Below are 17,739 nucleotides of genomic sequence, written 5' to 3'. Positions count from 1 at the left end.
GGGCAATGCCAGGGTTTCTCCAGCACATACAACTGAGGTCCTGGGACAGGAGAATCGTTGGAGACTCCCCTGTGCGTTGTGGAGCCCAGCACCCCCCGCTTGCACCCCCGGCTTGCACCCACTGGATGCCAGGAGCACATCCCCCGATTGAAAACGTCCCCAGATGTTGTCAAAGGTCTCTTGGGGCAGAACCCACCCCCCACCCCCACTGCCACCGTCCTTCAGACGAGAACCACTGTGCCACCCTGAGTCTCCCGTCCCCCTCTGCCCTCCCCAGATGCAGACAGAGGCCAGGCAGGGGTGGAGGCCATCTGACAACAGGTTTACTTGGCCTTGGCAGGAGGGACGCCTCTGCGGGAGGCCACGGCTTCACAATGTTAAATGGAGGGAGAGCCTGTCAGCAGGATGACTGATGTGGTCTCAGCTCTAAAGGGAGGGAGTTTTCCAAAATACTCATTCCCGGATTCCCAATCAGTCACAAGAGGGCCAGGAGGAGCTTCTGGGGCAGGCGGCCCCTGCTTTCCCAGAACAGGCGGGAGGGGGCGTGGGAGGGGTGGCGAGGAGGGGATTCTTTCCTTCTGTAGATAATTTCCTGGAACCAGCAGCTGGCTGCTCCTGTCTGATTAGTTGAGGGCTGGAGGGGAGGAGATTTCCAGTGGGGTGCCTGGGTCCCAGGAGGCCCTCTGACACTGGGATCAAGGGGACGTCTGGGTTTCCAGGTCTGGAAGACTGAACCTCTGGGAGTGGAACTCAGGGGCTGGCTGATCCCCTTGGAGGGAAGTGGAAGTTGTGGGTTCATGGTCTTTAGAACTGGAGGCTGGGAGGCTGTGGAAACCTTCACTCGTCCTTTTTTCTTCCAAGTAACTGGACCTGAGGGCAGACAGAGAGTGGGAGGCCTGGGATGGGCAGGGCAGGGTGGAGCTGGGGGAGGGACGGTGGGGGAAGGTACTGGGGGGCTCAGAAGTGATGAGGCCCCTGCCGCCCTTACCCCGCCCCCGACTCACTCCACCATGAGGCTCAGAACACCCAGCAGGAAGGCAGCCACCAGGAGAGCGAGGAGCAGAACCCTGGCTTCCCAGAGATCGTGACTTCCTGCAGGGAACCCAGGAAGCAGTAAGGGACCCGGCGACCTCTCCAGCCGTCGCAGTGTGGGCGGGGTGGGGGGGAGGGTTGGTGGCCGAGAGCTCGGAGACCTGAGCCAGGGGAGGCCGGGCGGAGGGGTAGAACCTGGGAGGCAGCGCTTTCGGGGCCAGCAGCAGACGTCAAGTTCCTGGCAGGTGGAGCAGTTGTACACGACGGTGCTGCCCCCTGCAGGACACAGCGGGAACGAGCTGGGGCGGGGGAAGCCCCGGCTCTGCCTCCCAGAGTTCCCCCCGCCCCCGCCCCGGTCTCCGCCACAACAGCCAGGCTCTCCTGGAGCACCCCAGATGCCCGCGTCCTCACTACTCTTTCCTTTTCTACTCACGGCAGGCAGGCGCGCAGAGAGCTGAAAGCAAAGACAAGGAGGGGTGGGGGGAGGGGAGCCGCTCGGCCACGCCCCCCCTTTTCCCAGCGCCCGGGCGCCCCCATCCCTGGCGGCATCAGTACCTTCCCTGCTGTAGGCGGGGAGCTTGGTGTTTTGCAGCCAATGCCGATACAAAGGGAGAGAGGAGAGAGACCCTTTGATCTCTGGGGAGAGAGGGCAGCAGTGTCTCCCCGTGCCTTGCCAGGGCGGGCTCACCTCCACCCTTCCCAAGCAGCACCTTCGCGGATCACACCTTCCCGGCTCCACCTGGCCGCCCTGCCCCTGCCTCCCCGCCCCCTCGCAGCTGCCCCTCCAGGGCCCTGGGTCGTGCGTTGCCCCTTGGCCTCACCCATGACCCTCAGGACTCTGTGAGTCTTCTCTATGACATTGTTCATGGACGTCTCATCTGTGGAGACAGGCGGGAACCTGTGATTCTCTCCGCGGGGGGAAGAGGCCAGAGTGTCTAGAGAGGGCTGTGGTCTGAGGGGGCAGCTGAGGGGCCCAGCTGGGAAGCCACAGACTGCGCCACTGGGGGTGTGGTGGTCCCGGTCCCTGGATGTCTGAGCTTACCTAAGGCAAAGGCAGGGAAGCTCCAGGAGGCCCTACAGTCCTTCCACCGAGCCTCTACTCGGCTGCAGAGTTTAGCCAGGCGGCCCGCCAAGTCACGGTCTGGGAGGTGGCAGAGGACACAGGCCTGGGCGGTCGCCAGGAAAACTCCACCTAAGGCCAGCATCCACATGAGGCCTGCTGGTGGGTGGCAGACGGGTGCCCGCCCCACTGAGGCCGAGAAGGCCTCTGAATCCTATAATCCTAGTTCCAACTCTGCCTGGAGATTGGAGCATGTTCCAGAACAGCTGGGGATTCTAGAACATTATGGAATGGCACCCAAGTTCCATCTCTGGCTGGGGCAAAGGTGGGGCCCAAGGAACTCAGGACCTGAAGACCAGGGCAGAGAAAGCAGGGCTTCTGCTACGAAGGGGACAGTGCCCCCCAACCTGGTCCTCAGCACTCTTGACAAGTTTGAGGTTCCACAAAGCAATTTTATTTTTCTTCTTGTAAATCATGACCAGCGATAAATAATGAGCGAGTGCTTCCCCCAGTGAAGAAGCTGTGCATGAGTCTCCCATTCATGGGGGAACCAGAAATCCCACCCCTTTCCCTGTCCTCCCCCCACTCTCCCCACCTCTTCTGTTCATCTCCCCTCTGCCCTGGGCAGCCTGGGCCTTCCCAGCCATCTCCTAGCAACGTGCCCATAGTTGCCTTAGCAACGGAGAGTTCTGCACGGGCCTCCTAGGCCTGGCTGGGCCCAGGGACTTCTCTTATCTTCCACCCGGAAGATCCTGGTGGCTGAGACCTCCACCGGCCTGTCCTGCCTACATGTGCACAGTCTACATGCGTCCTACATGTCCTATATGCATGTGCACAGCCCCCCCCCCCTTTCTGATGAAACTCCTCACTCTCGATTTACTTGAAAGAGTCACCGGGCAACCCCAAACCGGCCTAGGCACGCAGAGCCCACGGATACCGTCTCCGGCAATGCAGACAGGAGCCGGGACGGCAGAGATCCACACATCGATCAGACACACTGGCTGGCACATGTGAGCACGTGAACAAAGCAAGCCCAGGACCCAAGCAGATGCCACCCTCGTCCCTGTGGCCAGCTCCAGCAATATGGGGCCCTAGAAAACACTTGGGTATCTAGAGTATGGGCATTCTCTCCAGTTCCCTAAGCCGACCTAGGGTAGGGTGTAGCCTTTCTGTCTCCCTTAGTAGGTGACCTGGGACATGGCAAAGAATCCTCCTTCCCATATTCTAGAGTGTTTCGGCCTCTCTTTGGTCAGGCCAGAGCAGGCCCATTCAGCAGCAGGAGAATCCACGGTCCAGGAGACCACATCACACCTACCCGAAGTCCTTCTCCCACACTCCAGTGTCCCTCCAGAGTCCTGCTAGGCTGAGCCTGGGCAGAGAGGTGTCCCGACTTTTCTAGAACCTTGAATACTGAGCTCCACCAAGGAGACGCTAGAGGCCGCCAGTCTCCGGCAGGGACAAGCCTGGGAACCTTCCCCACCCATCCCAGATTGAGCACCAGTCCAGATCCTTCCCGTGGCTGTGAGCCTTCAGCGCGCTTAGACTTGGGAGCTGCTGCCCATGCCTGGGCTCCAGTCAGGTGCAGCGGGAGCCCTGACTCTCATGGCTCCAGAGGCAGAGCTAAGAGGCTTCAGGGGGGGCTTCGTTCCCTTTGCTGTCCACCCTCTCCCCCACCCAGCCCAGATGGGAAGGCGGCGGGTTCAGTGCCGCACAAAGCGCAGAGATCGCGAGTTGAGCAGGTCTTCGGGGTCAGGGAAGACGGAGTCTAGACGGAAACCGTGCTCCAGAGCCACCCGCAGCACCTCCTCCAGGAAGCCGGGTGTGCCCACCACCTCCCGTAGCTCTCCTGGCCCCCCAGTCCACAGAGGCTGCAGACCCAGTCTCCTATACTCTGCCTCGGGGAGTTCTGCGGGACAGGGGGCCCACTCCAGACGAAAGTGCGGGCCTCCCTCTGCCCTGCCCTCACTGGCCACCCCAAATCTGGCCCGCATGGCCCCCAGGCACTCGGAGTCTGTGCAGAAAATGTTGGCTCGGAAGGTATCCACCTGTGCGGAGCTCAGCTCGTAGTGGTGCGGGCCCCGGCGCGCGGAGAAATGCACCAGGCGGGGGCTGGCATCTACATCTGCGTGGAGCAGGGCAGCTGTGGGTACAGGGGCCCCCCGAGAGGCCTCCAGTTCCCGCAGGGCATCCAGGAGGGGCTGGATCTGGTAGAAGTCAGCCTCTGCCCTTAGAAGGGCTGTCTCCCCATACCCGTGGGGCAGGTCCAGGCGGCCCAGCCGCAGGAAATTGAGGATGTGCCGGAAGGCCTTGCCATCTCTGTCAATGAAGTAGTGGCCGCCTCCCTGGGGGTTGAGGTTGGGGGGTATGGGGGTGCCCGCCCTAAACATGGCCCCCAGCATGGAGTCTGGGAAGCGAGTCAGGGTCTCCAAAGTGGTGGAATAGAGTGTGCCCCCCACATTCAGGGTCACAGGGCCCCCAAAAGAGGGGGGCGAAGAGGGCACAGGAGGCGGCGAAATTTTGGGGGAGTACAGGAGACACCGAAAGAGAAGAAAAGGCGGAACTCCCTGGGTGTGGGCAAAACTGGGTCATAAAGTTCAGACTGTCTCAGGGTTGGATGCACAGGTTGGAGCACAAGGCGGTAAGATCTGGGGTTCACCCCAGCTACCTTGGTAGTGGGGGAGACGGTTTCCGGGCACAGACACGGCGGAAAGCTTGCGAGAACGCTTGAAAAGCGCGGAAGCCAGAGAGGGAAGGGAGACTTCGGTCCAGACGCATTCGACTCTGGGCGGAGAGTCAGCAGCTGGGCTCTGAGGGCTTCAGACAGCGAGTTTCCGGAATCCAACCAGCAGGTGACGGTGGCGAGCACAGGCCGACCCTCGGAAGTACCCAGCTTCCGAGTTCTCGGGCAGATCGCCGTCTCCGCGGGCGAGTGCACGCAGGGGCCCGGGAGCCCGTCGCAGGCCTGGCCTGGCCCGGCTCCGGCGCGGGTCTCCGGAGGCAGAGGCGGGGCTGACGGGGGCGGGCGCGGAGGTGCCTCCCTAGCGGCCGGGGGTCGGGGATGCGCGTTCAGCGCGAGCCGGGACCACCGAAGGACTCTGATGGGAGCAGCCGGGAGTCTCGGGACCCGGGCTCCGTCGCCTCCCCGGCTGTCGCCGCAGCCGCCGCAGTCCTCTCCGCCCCCAGGAAGTGGCCTAAGGGCAGCGACTGGGGCCCTTTAAGAGACAGCCCCGCCTCCCTGGCGCCCCGCCCCCCGCCCCCGCGGGGCTCGCGCGCGGCCGGGGTGGAGGTGGGAGCCGAGAGTCAGGAACCGGAGAGACTGGGCGGACGAGCAGGGCGGGCGCACGCGGGCGGGGGTGGGATCCCCATAGTGATTCAGGCACGTCGCTCCGGATGTGGCCGCGACCGCCCCGCGGGCCCCCAGATGTGCCCGACCTCACGTCTGCGGCCCAGCGAGTGGCCAGAGGCCCGGCCGTCCCGGGTCTGGGGGCGGTGTCCGCCCGGTCGCTCCCATCGGGAATTCCCGAAGGGGCGGGTGCTGAGCCGCCGCATTCCGGGGATGCCTGTCGGCCGGGGTGGCCGCACCCCGCCTCTTAGTCCCGGCCCGACGCCAGCTGCCCCCTCCGGGAGGCCGGCCCCCCAGCCCACGCGGGCGGCCTCTCCCCGGCCGGATGCGTCTGGCCATGTCGCCAGAGGCCGAGAGCCCCGCCCCAGACCCGCCCGGCGCCAGGCCGCGTCCACATCGCCGGCTAGAGCTCGCAGACCCCTTGCGCGCCCGCCGCCCGGCCTGGCCCGAGGGAGGCGCCCTGCAGGGGAAGCAAGACGCGAGGCGCACAGCACGGAGGCTTTAATGGCCCAGGGGCGGCGGGGTAGGGGGAGACAGGGTCGGAGGCGCGGGCGCGCGAGGGCCGGGGATCAAAGCGTGTGGAGGTCGTGACTGCGGCGGCTCAGCTTCTCCGGGTCGTCCGACGCCATGAGGGAGAAGTCGCGGAAGATGTCCAGATACGTCTCATCCCCTGAAGGGAGGGAGGCCGGGCTGGGCGGGCGCTAGGCGGCGTCGCGGGGACGTGCGCCCTCCCGTGCGCCCTCCCGCGCGCCGGGTGTGAGTCTGTGGACTCGGCCGTGGAAGTAACGAGGGCGGCCCGGCGGGCCTTCAGGGCCCAGAAGCCCAGAACTGCAGTGTGGGGCGGGGCGGGAGGTTCTTTACCTGCCTGGCCCTGGGCCGCTTCCACCTCTCTCATCTTCGCCAAGCGGAGCCTGGAGGGGAGGAATTACGGCCCAGGGACTCTCTCGTGGCGGCCCCACTCCCAGGTGCCCACCCTCGGAGCTCCGGTGGTAAAGTCACCTGCTCCCCCAAGGCCAGTGCTTGCAGACGCTTGGGGCCACGAAGCCCCTCTCGCGGGCGGACCTCACCATCCGTGGACCCTGCCCGCCCCCCTTACTGCTCCACGCCCCAGTCTACACTCGCTACAGCCTCTCCCAGGCCGGGTCCGGGATCCCGCCCGCTCCCGGCGTTAGCTCCGCCCCAGATGGGTGGGGCAAGCTCTAGCCCCGCCCCTGGATCTCTTTACAAGGTGACAATGTCAGCGTTGGCCGTTTCCATGGCGATGGTCAGAGGGTCTTTGCCTTCTGAGTCCCGAGCTCCCAGATCGGCCCCCCGTTTCAGGAACAGACAGGCCAGCCTGGAAAGGATAGCGAGGTTCAGCCGGCCACTCACCCCATCCGCGCGCCCTTCCTTCCCGCAGCCGGGGTCCCTGCCCGCCCCTACCCCGTGTGGCCCAGAATGGTTGCATGGTGCAGCGGCCCCCGGCCGTGGTTGTCCACTTGGTTCACGTTCGCCCCGTTCTGGAGGAGAAATTCACAGGCCAGAAGAGAATTCTGCACAGAAGGGTTGAGAAGGAAGAGAAGGTAGCATCTTTATAAGCTGACCCAAGATGTTTTAGGATGGGGTCTGTCCAGGAGCTGGGATATGGTGTGTCCGGCTCTGCTCTACCTCTTTAGCTGTACTGACCCGTGAAGTCCACAGTACAATCTCATGAGGTGTGTGACCTTATTTTACAGATGAGCGAACTGAGGCACACAGAGCTTCACAACTGTGAGCGGTAGGAGCTCAGATTCAAACCCAGGTGATCTGCTCCCAGACCACACACACCCCTAGCAACCAGTGTCTCTCGGTCATCATTCCTTATGGGGTCGGAGGAAGGGTGAGAGGTGGGCCCCAAATCAGAGAGGGATCAGAGGGAAGGAGCCTAAGGGACGGGGAGGTCAGTGAGACTCACAGCAGCTGTGGCCTGGATCAAGGGAGTGGCATTCTCTTGGCCAGCGTTCACCCAGTTCACATCAGCTCCATGGGCCAGGGCGTCAGCCATGGTGGGGAGGGAGGGAGGGTGCCCAGCAGCTCGAAACAGCAGGGCCCCAGGGTGGAGGCTGCCCAGGTCCTCGGACGGGGGCTCTGGTGGAGGGAATCGGCTGTGAGTCTGGTACAAAATTCTCAGCACAGTCCCCAGATGCTCTACAGGGAGGCCTTCGGAACTCCCAGGACTGCAGTGGGAGGGGGAGGGTTGGGGTGTGTGCCAGGCATGGGGCAGGGACAGCATCATTCCTTAACCTCTTCCTGTTCAACTACTGGGCAGCCCAGACCTCTCCAGTGAGCACTCAGCCTCCACGCCCCGTTCCCTGCACTCTGGCCAAGCACACGCCCTCCACCCACCTCTGGGACCCCCAGCGGGCTCCTTCTCACTCCTGATTTTTTTCATGCAGTTGAGACCCTCGCTACCTGTGTCTAGCCCTACACTCCCTCCCGTCCTTCACTTAACCCCTGAAACTCTTGCCTTTTGAAAAAAGAACCCATGCTGGTGTGGGCCACCCCCCAACCCCCAGCCCTGGCAAGGGGAAGGCCAGGGCCTCATGCTCTGTGCCTCCTGGCAGAGTGCTGGGCACACAGCCGGGCTCCATAAATGTCTGAGCAAGGCTATACCTGGCCTGGATCTGAGGCTCCCTGGCCGGGGCCTGACGGAAGGCTTGGGGGGCAGAGGAGGCTGCCCCTTGGGGGGCCCCCGGCCACCTCTTCGCCCCCGAATCTCAGGAAGCTTGGTCAGGAACTTCTTCTCCACGTACTTGGCATGAATCCAGGCCTCCTTCTCCTGCCTGGCAGAGCATGGTGGGGAAGAGGGGGCCCGTCTCCCCTCCTCCAGTCCCAGACCCTCTTCCTCCCCGTAAGCAGCTCCACCCCACCCCCATCCTCACCGGGAGCAGCTAGGCCCTGGCTTCTTCACGGCCAAGGCCTCCACGCGGGCCTCATAGATCTGGTTGATGACGACATTCCCCAGCTCACACATGAGCTTCCCGAGGTGCAGGCAGAGGCAGAGACAGACAGGTGGGAGGGAGGTGAGTGTCTGAGCCCTGGGGGCATGCAGCTTGCAACTCACCCCGCCCCCCCTTTCTCATCGCAGCGCCCCAAGTCACCTTCACCAGCTCTGGCTCCCACGAGTCAAGGGTCAGAGACCGGACTTTGGAGAAATGAACCCCGAGGCTCCTGGAAGGCCAGAGTGGAGGTCAGGCCTGCTGTGGGGCCGTAGGCGCTAACCAGGAGGCCACAGGGCTGGGGGCCGCCTGGCCTGGCTCTGCCTACTGCTTCCTCTTCTCCCTTCTCCTCCAGGTCAGTTTTCAGGCCTCATCATTTCCAGCCACCTCCCTTCTCTCACCCTGTGGATCCCCCTGCACCCCCGACCCCCGCTTCGGCCAGACTCACAGAGGCCTTGAGGCCTCTCCTCTCTCTCTGCTCTTCGTGGGTTCCCCAGCCCTCAAGAGCCCTGACCCCACACCCCAGTCAAGCCAATAAACTCCTCGGGCAGGACCAGGACACGGTGCCCTGTGTGAGCCAGGGCAGGGTGGGAGGGAGGGTGGAGCCTGCATGCTGGGCTTCAGCTGGCCCTCTCCCCCCCCCCCAGCAGGAAGGAGTGGGGCCCCCACGGGGGTGACGGGGAGTGACCTGTGGATGCCAGAGCACTCGATGCAGAGGGTGACGCCCAGGTTGATGCTGGCCCACTCTGGGGCTGGCTCACGGCAGTCGCAGCACTGGGCATTGCCGTCCACGCCCTGCACCTGGGCGGCCACATGCCCCCCTCCACCGGGCTCCCTGCCCCGGGCCATCGCGCCACAGCCCAGGGTAGCTGAGGAGCCTGAAGCCAGGTATCCCGAGCCCTGGGGGAGACAAAGGAAGAGAGACTGGCCCTGGGCCTGGGGAAGGGGTGGACCTCCCCTCCCCGGGGACCCCCGTTCCCTGCACCGTCCATGGGAAGGCACCTGGCCAGGCCCCCGGGGGCTGTCATCCAGGCGGGCCTGGCTGAAGGCCGAGGCGATGCTGCTCTGCACGGCGCTGACCCACCGGTGCAAGAGGCGCTCGGAGTCTGCCTGCAGGAGGCAGGACCTGCAGGAGTGGGGAGCAGAGGGGGCAGTCTGAGGCCCGGGGAGCCACGTGCCAGGGTCAGCTGGCTGACATGCTACTCGATGGGGCCCAGTCGTCCCAAGATGCAAAACACCAGCCAAACAGAGATTTGGGACTACATGGTCCATTCTTTCTAAATATACCTCATCGCCCCATCCCTCCCTCCAGGACACCCCCAGATGGCCTCCCCCCAATCCAGCCACCGAAGGGTTAATGCCTGCTGCTGGATGGGGACCTCCAAGATGTCTCTGCCATGGGCCCTACACTCACTTGCTGGGGGACACGACCTCAAAGCAGAACCGCCTCTCCGAGTCTGGGCAGAGCTTCACCGTGCAGAGGCGAAGGTCGTCCACCACCACAGTCACGGGGTCCTGGAAGGGGAAGGTGACCAGGGGCAGCCAGCCAGCCAGCTGTATCGAGGGCTGAGGGCCCCTGGGCCTCGGCGTCCGGGACGCCACCTGCCTACCTTGTACTTCTTCTGGTAAACCAGTTGGTTGCTCTGGATAGTGAACCAGCGTCTGGAGGAGGCAGAAAGAGAGTCGTGGGCGTGGGGGGCATCGGGACGGGACGAGCTCGGGACAGGGACACTGGACAGGCTGTGCCCTCTGCCCCATAAGGGTGGCGGTGAGAGCCGGGCAGACCCTCCCATCCCGTTGGGAGGACACAGGGCTGTGCCAGTGTGCACAGAAGCTGCTCACACCCCAGACAACCGAGGTTTGAGCAATTGTGAAGACAACGTTCCAGTAGATGGCAGTAAAATGCTTTTTCCCAATAAAATTAGGCTCATGCTATAATACTTTTTTTTGAAGTATTCACCACACCTACGTGGGGCCCGAACCCACTGCCCCAAAATCTAGAGTCCCAGCCTCCACCGACTGAGCCCGCCAGAGGCCCTGAGTCGCTTGCCAGTTTCTTTGGCAGATGGAAGTATCTTAGGGAAGGGGTTCGGTTTTCCAATTTGCGCAAATATCCTCTATGGGAAGGAGCCAAGTCAGAGCAGGTGACCCCGCACACCCCTGCAGTGGTTCCTAAGTCCCCAGGGAAGCCCGCAAAGCCCTCTCGTTGGCTCCGGCTACATCTCCCCCTCCCTGCGCCCTCCTCCCTCTCTCTGTCCACACCCTTGTGCCCCTCTCTGTCCCTCTGACCCTCCCGGGTTCAGTGCTGGCTCCTCCCCCTGCCTAGAACCTTCTCCCCCCAGGTGTCCTTCAGGTCTTCCCTGGGAAGCCATCACCTTCCTATGAAGCCGGAAGCCGGCCCGACCACATTCTCTAGAATGGCAGCCCCTCACCAGCTCTCTGCACCCCTACTTTCTCACATTTCCAACCTAACAGGATTGACTGGACAGCTTTGCTGCTGGGGATGGATGGTCTGATGCCCGTTTTCTCACCACTTAGTACCCTGTCACCATTCAAAAAACGCTGAATGGAGCTGGTTTGGGCAATTGGGGTCCCCCCGCCCCTCACCTGCTCCAGGTCTTGAAGGCGTTGCTGGCGCGCTTGAAGAGGTGGCCCTCCATGAGGAGCCCACTGGGCCCTTCCTTGAGGCTTGGCTCTGGCTCCTCCCCTCCGAGCTCCTGGGGGAACAAGGGGCTCAAAAGGCAGCTGAAGTGGGCAGAGGGGCCTGAGCCAGGCCCCACCGCACCCGGAGGCCTCACCTTCTGCTTCAGCAGCACGTGCCTCTGCTCCATGTCCCTCCTCTCGCGTGCCGAATTCAGGACCAGCTGGTGCAACTGGGCGGAAGGAGGGACATTTCAGGTATCCTCCGACCTCCCCCAACCAGGACCGGACAGCCTCTCAGAGCCCCCTTCCTCCCTACACCACCAGCCTGCCCACCCTGGTGCCCACCACCGCCCGTCCCACCGCCCACCAGGGCCTCACCTGAGCGCCCAGCTCCCTGCGATACCCGGCCAGCCGGCCCAGCTCCTCGTGGCCCTGCTGGAAATGGGTAGCCTGGGCCTCCACCAGACGCAGCACCTGGGCGACAAGGTGGGCAGGGTGCAGAGCTGACAGGGGAACCTTCTGGCTTTCCCTCTCCCCTCCCGGCCCCCATCAGCAGGCTCCTCCCCACCCTGCCCTCATGGACACCGAAACTCACAAACTCCATGATGTCAAACTTCCTCTTGTCCTCAATCACGTTGATCTGAGGGTCCCCCAAAAACCTCAGGTCAGTCTTGAAAACACAGTGCCCTTTCCCAATGCACGGGGGCCTTGACAGCCTTGAGGGGCCAGAGGCCCTGGGATCCCGGGGGACGGGGAGGGAGACAGGTGGCGGCAGGTACCTGGAGGGCATAATCCAGTGCTCGCCCCTGGTACCCGGCCCTGGCGGTCTTCAAGGCAGCTCCCGCCTCTTCTGCCTCCTGGGCCCGGCGCCTGGGGACCTCAGCGTTGTGGATGAGAGCAGCCTCCAGGCTCTCGGCCCCCCTCCAGAAATCCCGGCGAGCCTCTCGGAACCCCCGGAGACCCCTGTGGTGGAGGGAAGGGGTAACGTGCAGAACAAGGTACCCACCCCCACCAGCCCCCGCAGAGAAGTCCCAGGTGGGTGGCCCATGTATGGCCTTCCAGTCCGGACTCCAAGGGGGTGTGGGGATGGGGGACAGCAGTCGGGCCATCAGAAACCCCCAACCTCACAGCTCCTCCATTCAGGGGGGCCCTTAAGGTGGCGGGAAGAGGGACAGAAGACTGGTTTCCCCTCCCAACTCACTCCTTGACCAGGGTCTGGATTTGCTGCTGCAGTGTGTGCTGGGTGGCATCTAGAAGCTCCTGTGGGGGTGCGGGGAACAGAAATGGGCAGGGGAGGGTCAGGCCACAGAGAGCACTGCTCCCCACCACCAGTCCCTCCTGTGCCCCCCCCCTTACCGCGTGGCTGTCCAGCTTGTGGTTAAGGCTCTCGGTGAATTTGTCCAGACACTCCTGGGCATGGAGAGGCAGAGACAGAGTACCAGGCGTGGGCCGGCAGGCTGTCTGCACCCAGCCTGCCAGGGCTGTCTCAGGCCACAGCCCCAGCCCTGCTCCGGCCTGGCACCCCGACACCCCAGGCCCTCCCTCCCCCTCCAGAGAATCTCTGCACTGCAGACCCCAGCCTGCTCGACATACCGCCATCATGGGCTCTGGGGGACCCAGGCGGGCGAGGTCACAAATGCCCGCGACGAAGGTACGGCCAGCGGCAAGGTAATGGCGCCCACTTTCCAGAAGGCCATTCCCCAGCTTGAGGAGCTAAGAAGCAACGGGGTTAAGGGGGGGTTATGCCATGTGCCCCCTTACTGGGCGCCCCTCCTCTCCCTTTGGCAGGAAGGGAGATTTCTCAATCTGCGTCTTGGCTCCCACGGCTCTGTGCCCAGCTACAAACCTCTCCCAGCCTCTCACCAAAGCTAGTGTCGCCTCCTCTCCACCCCCAAACGTCTTCCTCTGTCCCCTGCCCTGTCTCCCATCCTGCCCCCAATTGCCTGGGTGCAGCACTCCCCGGAAACCCCAGCCTCGGTCAGTGTCCGGCTTGCGGGATAAATGGCCACCCGGCTGGGGGTAGGTTCGTCAGCCCTTCCCTGTCTGGAGTCATCCCACCCCGTGCTCACTGAGCATCCCCCTTATTAAGATGAATTAGCCATCCGGCCACCAGGCTAAAGCAAACATGGCACCTTAGGGTGCTCCAGGGGCCCATTGCATCTGGCCCGAGGAGGGTCCCTCTGGAAGAGCCAGGCGCTGGAGTGAGGTCTCCTGATCTCGAGCCCTGGCTTGGGAACCACGGTCCCTGAGGGGACACCGCTTGGCTCTGACCTGAGTCAACACAGCTGGGATAGAGTGAGTGTCTAAGGAGCCCTTCAGCTCAGCCCAGGGGGCAGGAGACCACCAGGGAAGTTGTGTGGGGAAATCCCGGGGCAGCGGGGTCTCGGAGAGTTGGGGCCCTGGGTCATCAGTGAAATTTGGTTGAACTGATAGACACTTTCGAGGGCTGACAAAGGCTGCAGTGAAATAGAATGGACCTGAAAGTGGCCGACAGGGTGAGTCATGGTCAGGAGACCAGCCACGATCCGACCAGCTACGACCCGACCTAATCAGGTACCACCGCCAGCTGTCTGTGGTCAGGCGCAAGGACCCAGATGCTCACAGTGTCACTGGCTGCAGCTGGGATCCTGAGTGGCTGTTTCTTCCCTACCCACCACCCTTTCCCCAAAAATGAGACTTCCTGAGACAGAACTGGGGATAAACTTGTCCATCCGTGCCAACGAAAGAGTGCTCAGCAACACAAAGGCACGGACTATCCACACAGGAACTCCTTGTGCTGAAACGTAACAACCTGAGTGGACTTCAAGGGCATACTCTGAGAGAAGAAAAAGAGAGAAGCCACATAATGGACGGTTGCGCTTATGGAACATTCTAGAAATGGCAAAAGTCTGGAGAAGAACAGTTGAGAGCTTGCTGCGGGTGACAGAAGGCAGGGGAGGGAAGCTGGACAAAGGGCTGCACCGAATGGTTCCTTCTGGTGGTAGAGTTTTGTGCCCTTTTCCCCTCCTTCCCTTCCTGCCTTCCTTCCTTCCTTGAGAGAGAGAGAAAGACAGAGAGAGAGCACATGAGGGGTGGAGGGGCAGAGGCAGAGGGAGGGAGAGGATCCTAAGCAGACACCACACTCTGCCCAGAGGTAGATGTGAGGCTCAATCCCAGGATCCTAAGATCATGACCTGAGCTGAAAGCAGACGCTTAACCTACCGAGCTACCCAGGCGCTCCGATTTCTGTGTTTTGAATGTGATTCTGGTTATAAGAACATATGCATGTGATTAAATGCCATTGAATTACAAAGACTTTTTGAAAGAAAGAGCACAATCGATCTTGAACATGGGTTTGAACTGCACTGGTCCACTTCTAAGTGAACTTTTTTGGATAAACACAGTACAGTCCTGCACATGTATTTTTCTTCCTTATGACTCATTGTTTTGAAAATTTTGTTTATTATTTTTTTAAGTAAGCTCTACATCCAACATGTGTTTTTTTTTTTATTTTTAAAGATTTTATTTATTTATTTATTTGAGAGAGGGAAGGAACACGAGCGGGGCTGAGAGGAGAGGCAGAGGGAGAAGCAAATTCTCCTCTGAGCAGGGTGCCCTATGCGGGACTCGATCCGGGGACCTGGGATCATGACCTGACACTTCACTGACTGAGCCACCCAGGCACCCCACCCAACATGTGGCTTGAATTCATGACCCGGAGATCCAGGGTTGCACGCTCTCTGGACTGACCCCACCAGGTACCCCTCTTCCTTCTGACTTTCTAACGCTTTCCTCTAGCTCCCTTTATTGTAAAAACAGTATACGTTACATATGATTCACACGAAATACATGTTCATAGACTGTTTCCATTATTGATCAATGTGGGCTATCAGTAAAGTTTTTGGATATTTTAAAGGAATTATATTTTAAATTTTTGACAGTATGGAGGGTCAGCGCCTCTAACCCTCAGGTTGTTCAAAAGTCAACTGTACATGCAAAATGGGTAGAATCCAAGTAAGTTCTCTAGGCTGTTCCTTGTGTCATGCCCTCATCACTTTCCTGGTTTGGTAACATACTAGCCTTATACAAGAGGCCAGCACTGGGGGAAGCTGGGTGATGGGTAAGTGGGACCTCCCCGTGCTATCTTTGCAACTTCTTGCAAGTCTGTAATTAACTGAGAAAGGCTTAGCGGCTCCTGGGTGGCTCAGTCACTTAAGCCTGTGATTCTTGATTTCGGCTCAGGTCATGATCTCAGGGTTGAGAGATGGAGTCCCATGTAGGTGGGGAGGGGGAGGGGAGAGGGTCCACATTCAGCGGGGAGTCGGCCTGAGAGTCTCTCCCACTCCCCTGCTCATAGGCACTCTATTGCTAAAATAAATAAATCTGTAAAAAAAAAATTTAAAAATTATATATAAAAATATGTTATCTATTAATTGATGGTTGGCTAACTTTCAGACTGTGGGATAGGCACTGAGGACTGAGCAAACACAGAACATAAAAGTCCTTCATGGCATTTACGTTCTAGTGGGGAAAAACAAACAAGAACACATATTGGCAGGTGCCTGAGTAGGTCAGTGGGTTAAGCAACTGCCTTTGGCTCAGGTCGTGATCCTGGGGTCCTGTGACTGACTCCCGTATCAGGCTCCCTGCTTGGCGGGGAGTCGGCTTCTCCCTCTGACCCTTCTTCTTTTCATGCTCGCTCACTCTGGCTCTTTCTCTCACACAAATAAATACAAAAAATCTTAAAAAAAAAGCAAATTGGCAAGTGTGACAGACATGCTCTCAGGTGACCCTGGATGGTCCCCTCCATCGCATCACCCCCCCACCAGCGTGAGACACACGACTTGATCCTGCCCCAACGGAATATGGCCAAGGGCACAAGACAGCGCTCCCATGATCCAGTCATGCCATGTGGCAGAGGGAGGGGACAGCCACCCGCGGCTCCTGTGGCTGCATTTCCATCCAAATTGATGTCACCTTGTCAGCACACATGTGCCCATTTTATGAAAAGTGGCCCGGGATGGCCTTCCTGTCTGAGGTTTAAATGTCTCACTCAACTGGTTTATCTCCCCAAGGCCATCTGTGGGCTGCCCGGGGGCAAACATCTTGCCGTCCCTGTGTCTGGAGGCCCAGGGCCCAGGGGGAGGCTGGGCTTGCAGCTGACCCAGGAAGCCCACAGGGAGTCTGGTCTTCCAAAACCCTGTGCTCCTTGGGGGTACATAGCCCCCACCTCCTTCTCTGTGACCCCCATAGTATTTAGCCCACATGGTTAGCATTCAACAATGCTCGGAACTATTTGAGGTTCTCCACTTTTCTCCCCAGCCCGCCCCTCTCATCTTAATGCCATCCTGGGTTGCCTCTGCCCCATCACCTTTTCCAGCCGGGTCTCCAGTTCTGACACCTCGGCTTCCACCAGCTCGATGGAGGCTCTGGGAAGAGAGGCACAGGGTCACCGGTACAGAGTCTGGGTGCATTGGGTCCGGGCCCCCCAGGAAGGTTGGCATTGGGATTAGTGTGTAATGGGACAGACAGAAAAACTGATCGGTGAAGGGGCTTGACCACCCGCCCTCTTGGGCTCCCTTCCTCTGTGTAGTGTGGGAGCTCGTGGGGCCCAGGCTGAGCAGGAAGGGTAATGGGAGGGTGGATGTGGCCCAGGCAGGAAGTTGCTAACCGCCCCAGCAGGTGCTGGGGGAGGGGCAGGGGTCCCCAAGACGGGAGGAGAGTGTGTCAGCTCTGGGGGGAAGACGGGCTGGAGCGGCCCCCTCTGCCCAGAAAGGGGGTGCAGAGTATCAGAGCCCGGGGTCGCCTAGTGGAGGTGCTACTCTGGCCCTCGAGTTTGATCTTGTTCCTTTATGAACTTGTCCCCTAGAAGGACATCTGGCCTGGGGAAGGCTGTGTGCTATGTGCGTGGTGGCTGTGTGTGTGTGTTTTAGGGGGGTTGGACCTCACCCCCGTGTCCCCCAGACCTGTGCACACTTACCGGAAACGGGGTGAGTCCTTGAGACACTCCTCGAAATCCAGCTTGACAGTCATCTCAGCTTGTCTTGTCTTGGGACTGATGGGCAGGGGTACACAGTGGAGATGCTCCCTGCCCCCGGAGGGGTTGATGAGGAAGGAGGAGGGGGTCCTCTCCTGGGGAAGAGCCTGTGGGGGGGTGCCCAATTCCTTCTCCAAGGGTAAGGGGTGTCCAAGGAGGACCTCTCACTTCACACTTGCTGGCTGCGCAAGGGAGGGGCAGAGGCGGGGCCAGGCGGAGAAGCCGTAGCCCCGCCCACTGAGACTTGGCTGTCCCCTTCCTCCTGGGAGCCCTGGGCCCTCTGACTTTCTCCTTGGGGACACAGCGATTGGGGGGCTGGCAGATGTAGGCTCAAGTCCTGATTCTGTTTCTCGGAGGGACCCTGGGCAAGCTCATGGATTCCTCAGGTTAGCTCATCTGGAAAGTGGGGATGATGGCCCTCCCCAGGCCCCAGGCTTGTTGGAAGAACTAAAGATGCTAACATGGTACATATAAGGTTGATCGAGCCACACCAAGCGCCGGCCCCCTGCTGCAGCCCTGCTTCTGGGCCTCGAAAGCCCTTGCTGAGTTCAGTCCGCCAGGCTGCTCCCAGCTTTCTTCTCTGCTCTGCTCACTGTGGTTTCCTGTGTGTGGAGGTCCCTCCCTCCTCCCCTGTCCTCGGTGACTGAGCAGGCCCATCCTCCGTGAACAAGTCACAGCACCCAGGCTC

The 17,739-nt window shown here is 60.9% G+C and overlaps 3 protein-coding genes and 1 long non-coding RNA gene across 14 annotated transcripts; 1 reads left to right on the top strand and 3 right to left on the bottom strand.

The window, feature by feature from the left end:
* Positions 1–301: 301 nt before the first annotated feature.
* Positions 302–2,307, bottom strand: TMEM95 (transmembrane protein 95). 8 transcript variants are annotated; one of them, XM_082707960.1, is made up of 7 exons: positions 2,075–2,258; positions 1,854–1,910; positions 1,588–1,668; positions 1,466–1,486; positions 1,194–1,308; positions 989–1,092; positions 302–870 (listed from the first exon to the last, which is right to left on the bottom strand). In XM_082707960.1, the coding sequence occupies exons 1-7, from the start codon at positions 2,241–2,243 to the stop codon at positions 476–478; spliced, it is 942 nt and encodes a 313-aa protein (XP_082564086.1). In that variant the 5' UTR covers positions 2,244–2,258; the 3' UTR covers positions 302–475. The 8 variants fall into 8 exon arrangements, with proteins under 8 accessions (XP_082564086.1, XP_082564092.1, XP_082564089.1 ...); XM_082707966.1 differs by having other exon boundaries at positions 1,005–1,092; XM_082707963.1 differs by having other exon boundaries at positions 1,005–1,092; positions 1,228–1,308.
* On the bottom strand, positions 2,135–5,292 carry KCTD11 (potassium channel tetramerization domain containing 11). Of its 2 annotated transcripts, XR_014305018.1 has the most exons (2): positions 3,408–5,280; positions 2,135–2,224 (listed from the first exon to the last, which is right to left on the bottom strand). XR_014305018.1 is itself a non-coding variant. In XM_082707968.1 (1 exon), exon 1 carries the CDS (start codon positions 4,489–4,491, stop codon positions 3,793–3,795), a length of 699 nt encoding a protein of 232 aa, XP_082564094.1. In that variant the 5' UTR covers positions 4,492–5,292; the 3' UTR covers positions 2,524–3,792. The 2 variants fall into 2 exon arrangements, 1 of the variants encoding a protein (XP_082564094.1); XM_082707968.1 differs by lacking the exon at positions 2,135–2,224 and having other exon boundaries at positions 2,524–5,292.
* Positions 5,293–5,921: 629 nt separating this feature from the next.
* On the bottom strand, positions 5,922–17,642 carry ACAP1 (ArfGAP with coiled-coil, ankyrin repeat and PH domains 1). 2 transcript variants are annotated; one of them, XM_082707953.1, is made up of 22 exons: positions 16,995–17,642; positions 16,386–16,443; positions 12,629–12,748; positions 12,392–12,445; positions 12,237–12,295; positions 11,815–11,998; positions 11,631–11,675; positions 11,414–11,509; positions 11,191–11,265; positions 11,000–11,109; positions 10,003–10,054; positions 9,807–9,907; positions 9,395–9,518; positions 9,081–9,292; positions 8,555–8,624; positions 8,336–8,430; positions 8,067–8,236; positions 7,369–7,541; positions 6,858–6,967; positions 6,661–6,771; positions 6,297–6,346; positions 5,922–6,105 (listed from the first exon to the last, which is right to left on the bottom strand). In XM_082707953.1, the coding sequence occupies exons 1-22, from the start codon at positions 17,045–17,047 to the stop codon at positions 6,005–6,007; spliced, it is 2,223 nt and encodes a 740-aa protein (XP_082564079.1). In that variant the 5' UTR covers positions 17,048–17,642; the 3' UTR covers positions 5,922–6,004. The 2 variants fall into 2 exon arrangements, with proteins under 2 accessions (XP_082564079.1, XP_082564078.1); XM_082707952.1 differs by having other exon boundaries at positions 9,081–9,518; positions 16,995–17,599.
* On the top strand, positions 6,858–10,330 carry LOC309851977. 2 transcript variants are annotated; one of them, XR_014305020.1, is made up of 5 exons: positions 6,858–6,997; positions 7,151–7,293; positions 8,542–8,747; positions 9,043–9,280; positions 9,705–10,330. It is a non-coding gene; the product is annotated as an uncharacterized lncRNA (long non-coding RNA). The 2 variants fall into 2 exon arrangements; XR_014305019.1 differs by lacking the exon at positions 9,043–9,280.
* Positions 17,643–17,739: the final 97 nt, after the last annotated feature.

Source organism: Mustela nivalis (genome assembly GCF_964662115.1).
Source record: "Mustela nivalis genome assembly, chromosome: 17".
In the NCBI taxonomy this organism is placed as follows: domain Eukaryota; kingdom Metazoa; phylum Chordata; class Mammalia; order Carnivora; family Mustelidae; genus Mustela; species Mustela nivalis.
This window is presented reverse-complemented; position numbering and strand designations above follow the sequence as displayed.

Bases quoted from the DNA above. Each gene is read 5' to 3' on its own strand.
- KCTD11 (XM_082707968.1), bottom strand. From the start codon at position 4,491: ATGCTGGGGGCCATGTTTAGGGCGGGCACCCCCATACCCCCCAACCTC.
- TMEM95 (XM_082707960.1), bottom strand. From the start codon at position 2,243: ATGTGGATGCTGGCCTTAGGTGGAGTTTTCCTGGCGACCGCCCAGGCC. The intron at 1,911-2,074 runs GTAAGCTCAGAC...CTGTCTCCACAG, and splicing joins CTTCCCTGCCTTTGCCTTAG to ATGAGACGTCCATGAACAAT. The intron at 1,669-1,853 runs GTGAGGCCAAGG...CTCTCTCCCCAG, and splicing joins CAGAGTCCTGAGGGTCATGG to AGATCAAAGGGTCTCTCTCC.
- ACAP1 (XM_082707952.1), bottom strand. From the start codon at position 17,047: ATGACTGTCAAGCTGGATTTCGAGGAGTGTCTCAAGGACTCACCCCGT. The intron at 11,266-11,413 runs GTGAGGCCCTGG...CCTTCCGCCCAG, and splicing joins GCAGGGAGCTGGGCGCTCAG to TTGCACCAGCTGGTCCTGAA. The intron at 8,625-9,080 runs GTCACTCCCCGT...CTGGCCTTCCAG, and splicing joins GAGTGCTCTGGCATCCACAG to GAGCCTCGGGGTTCATTTCT.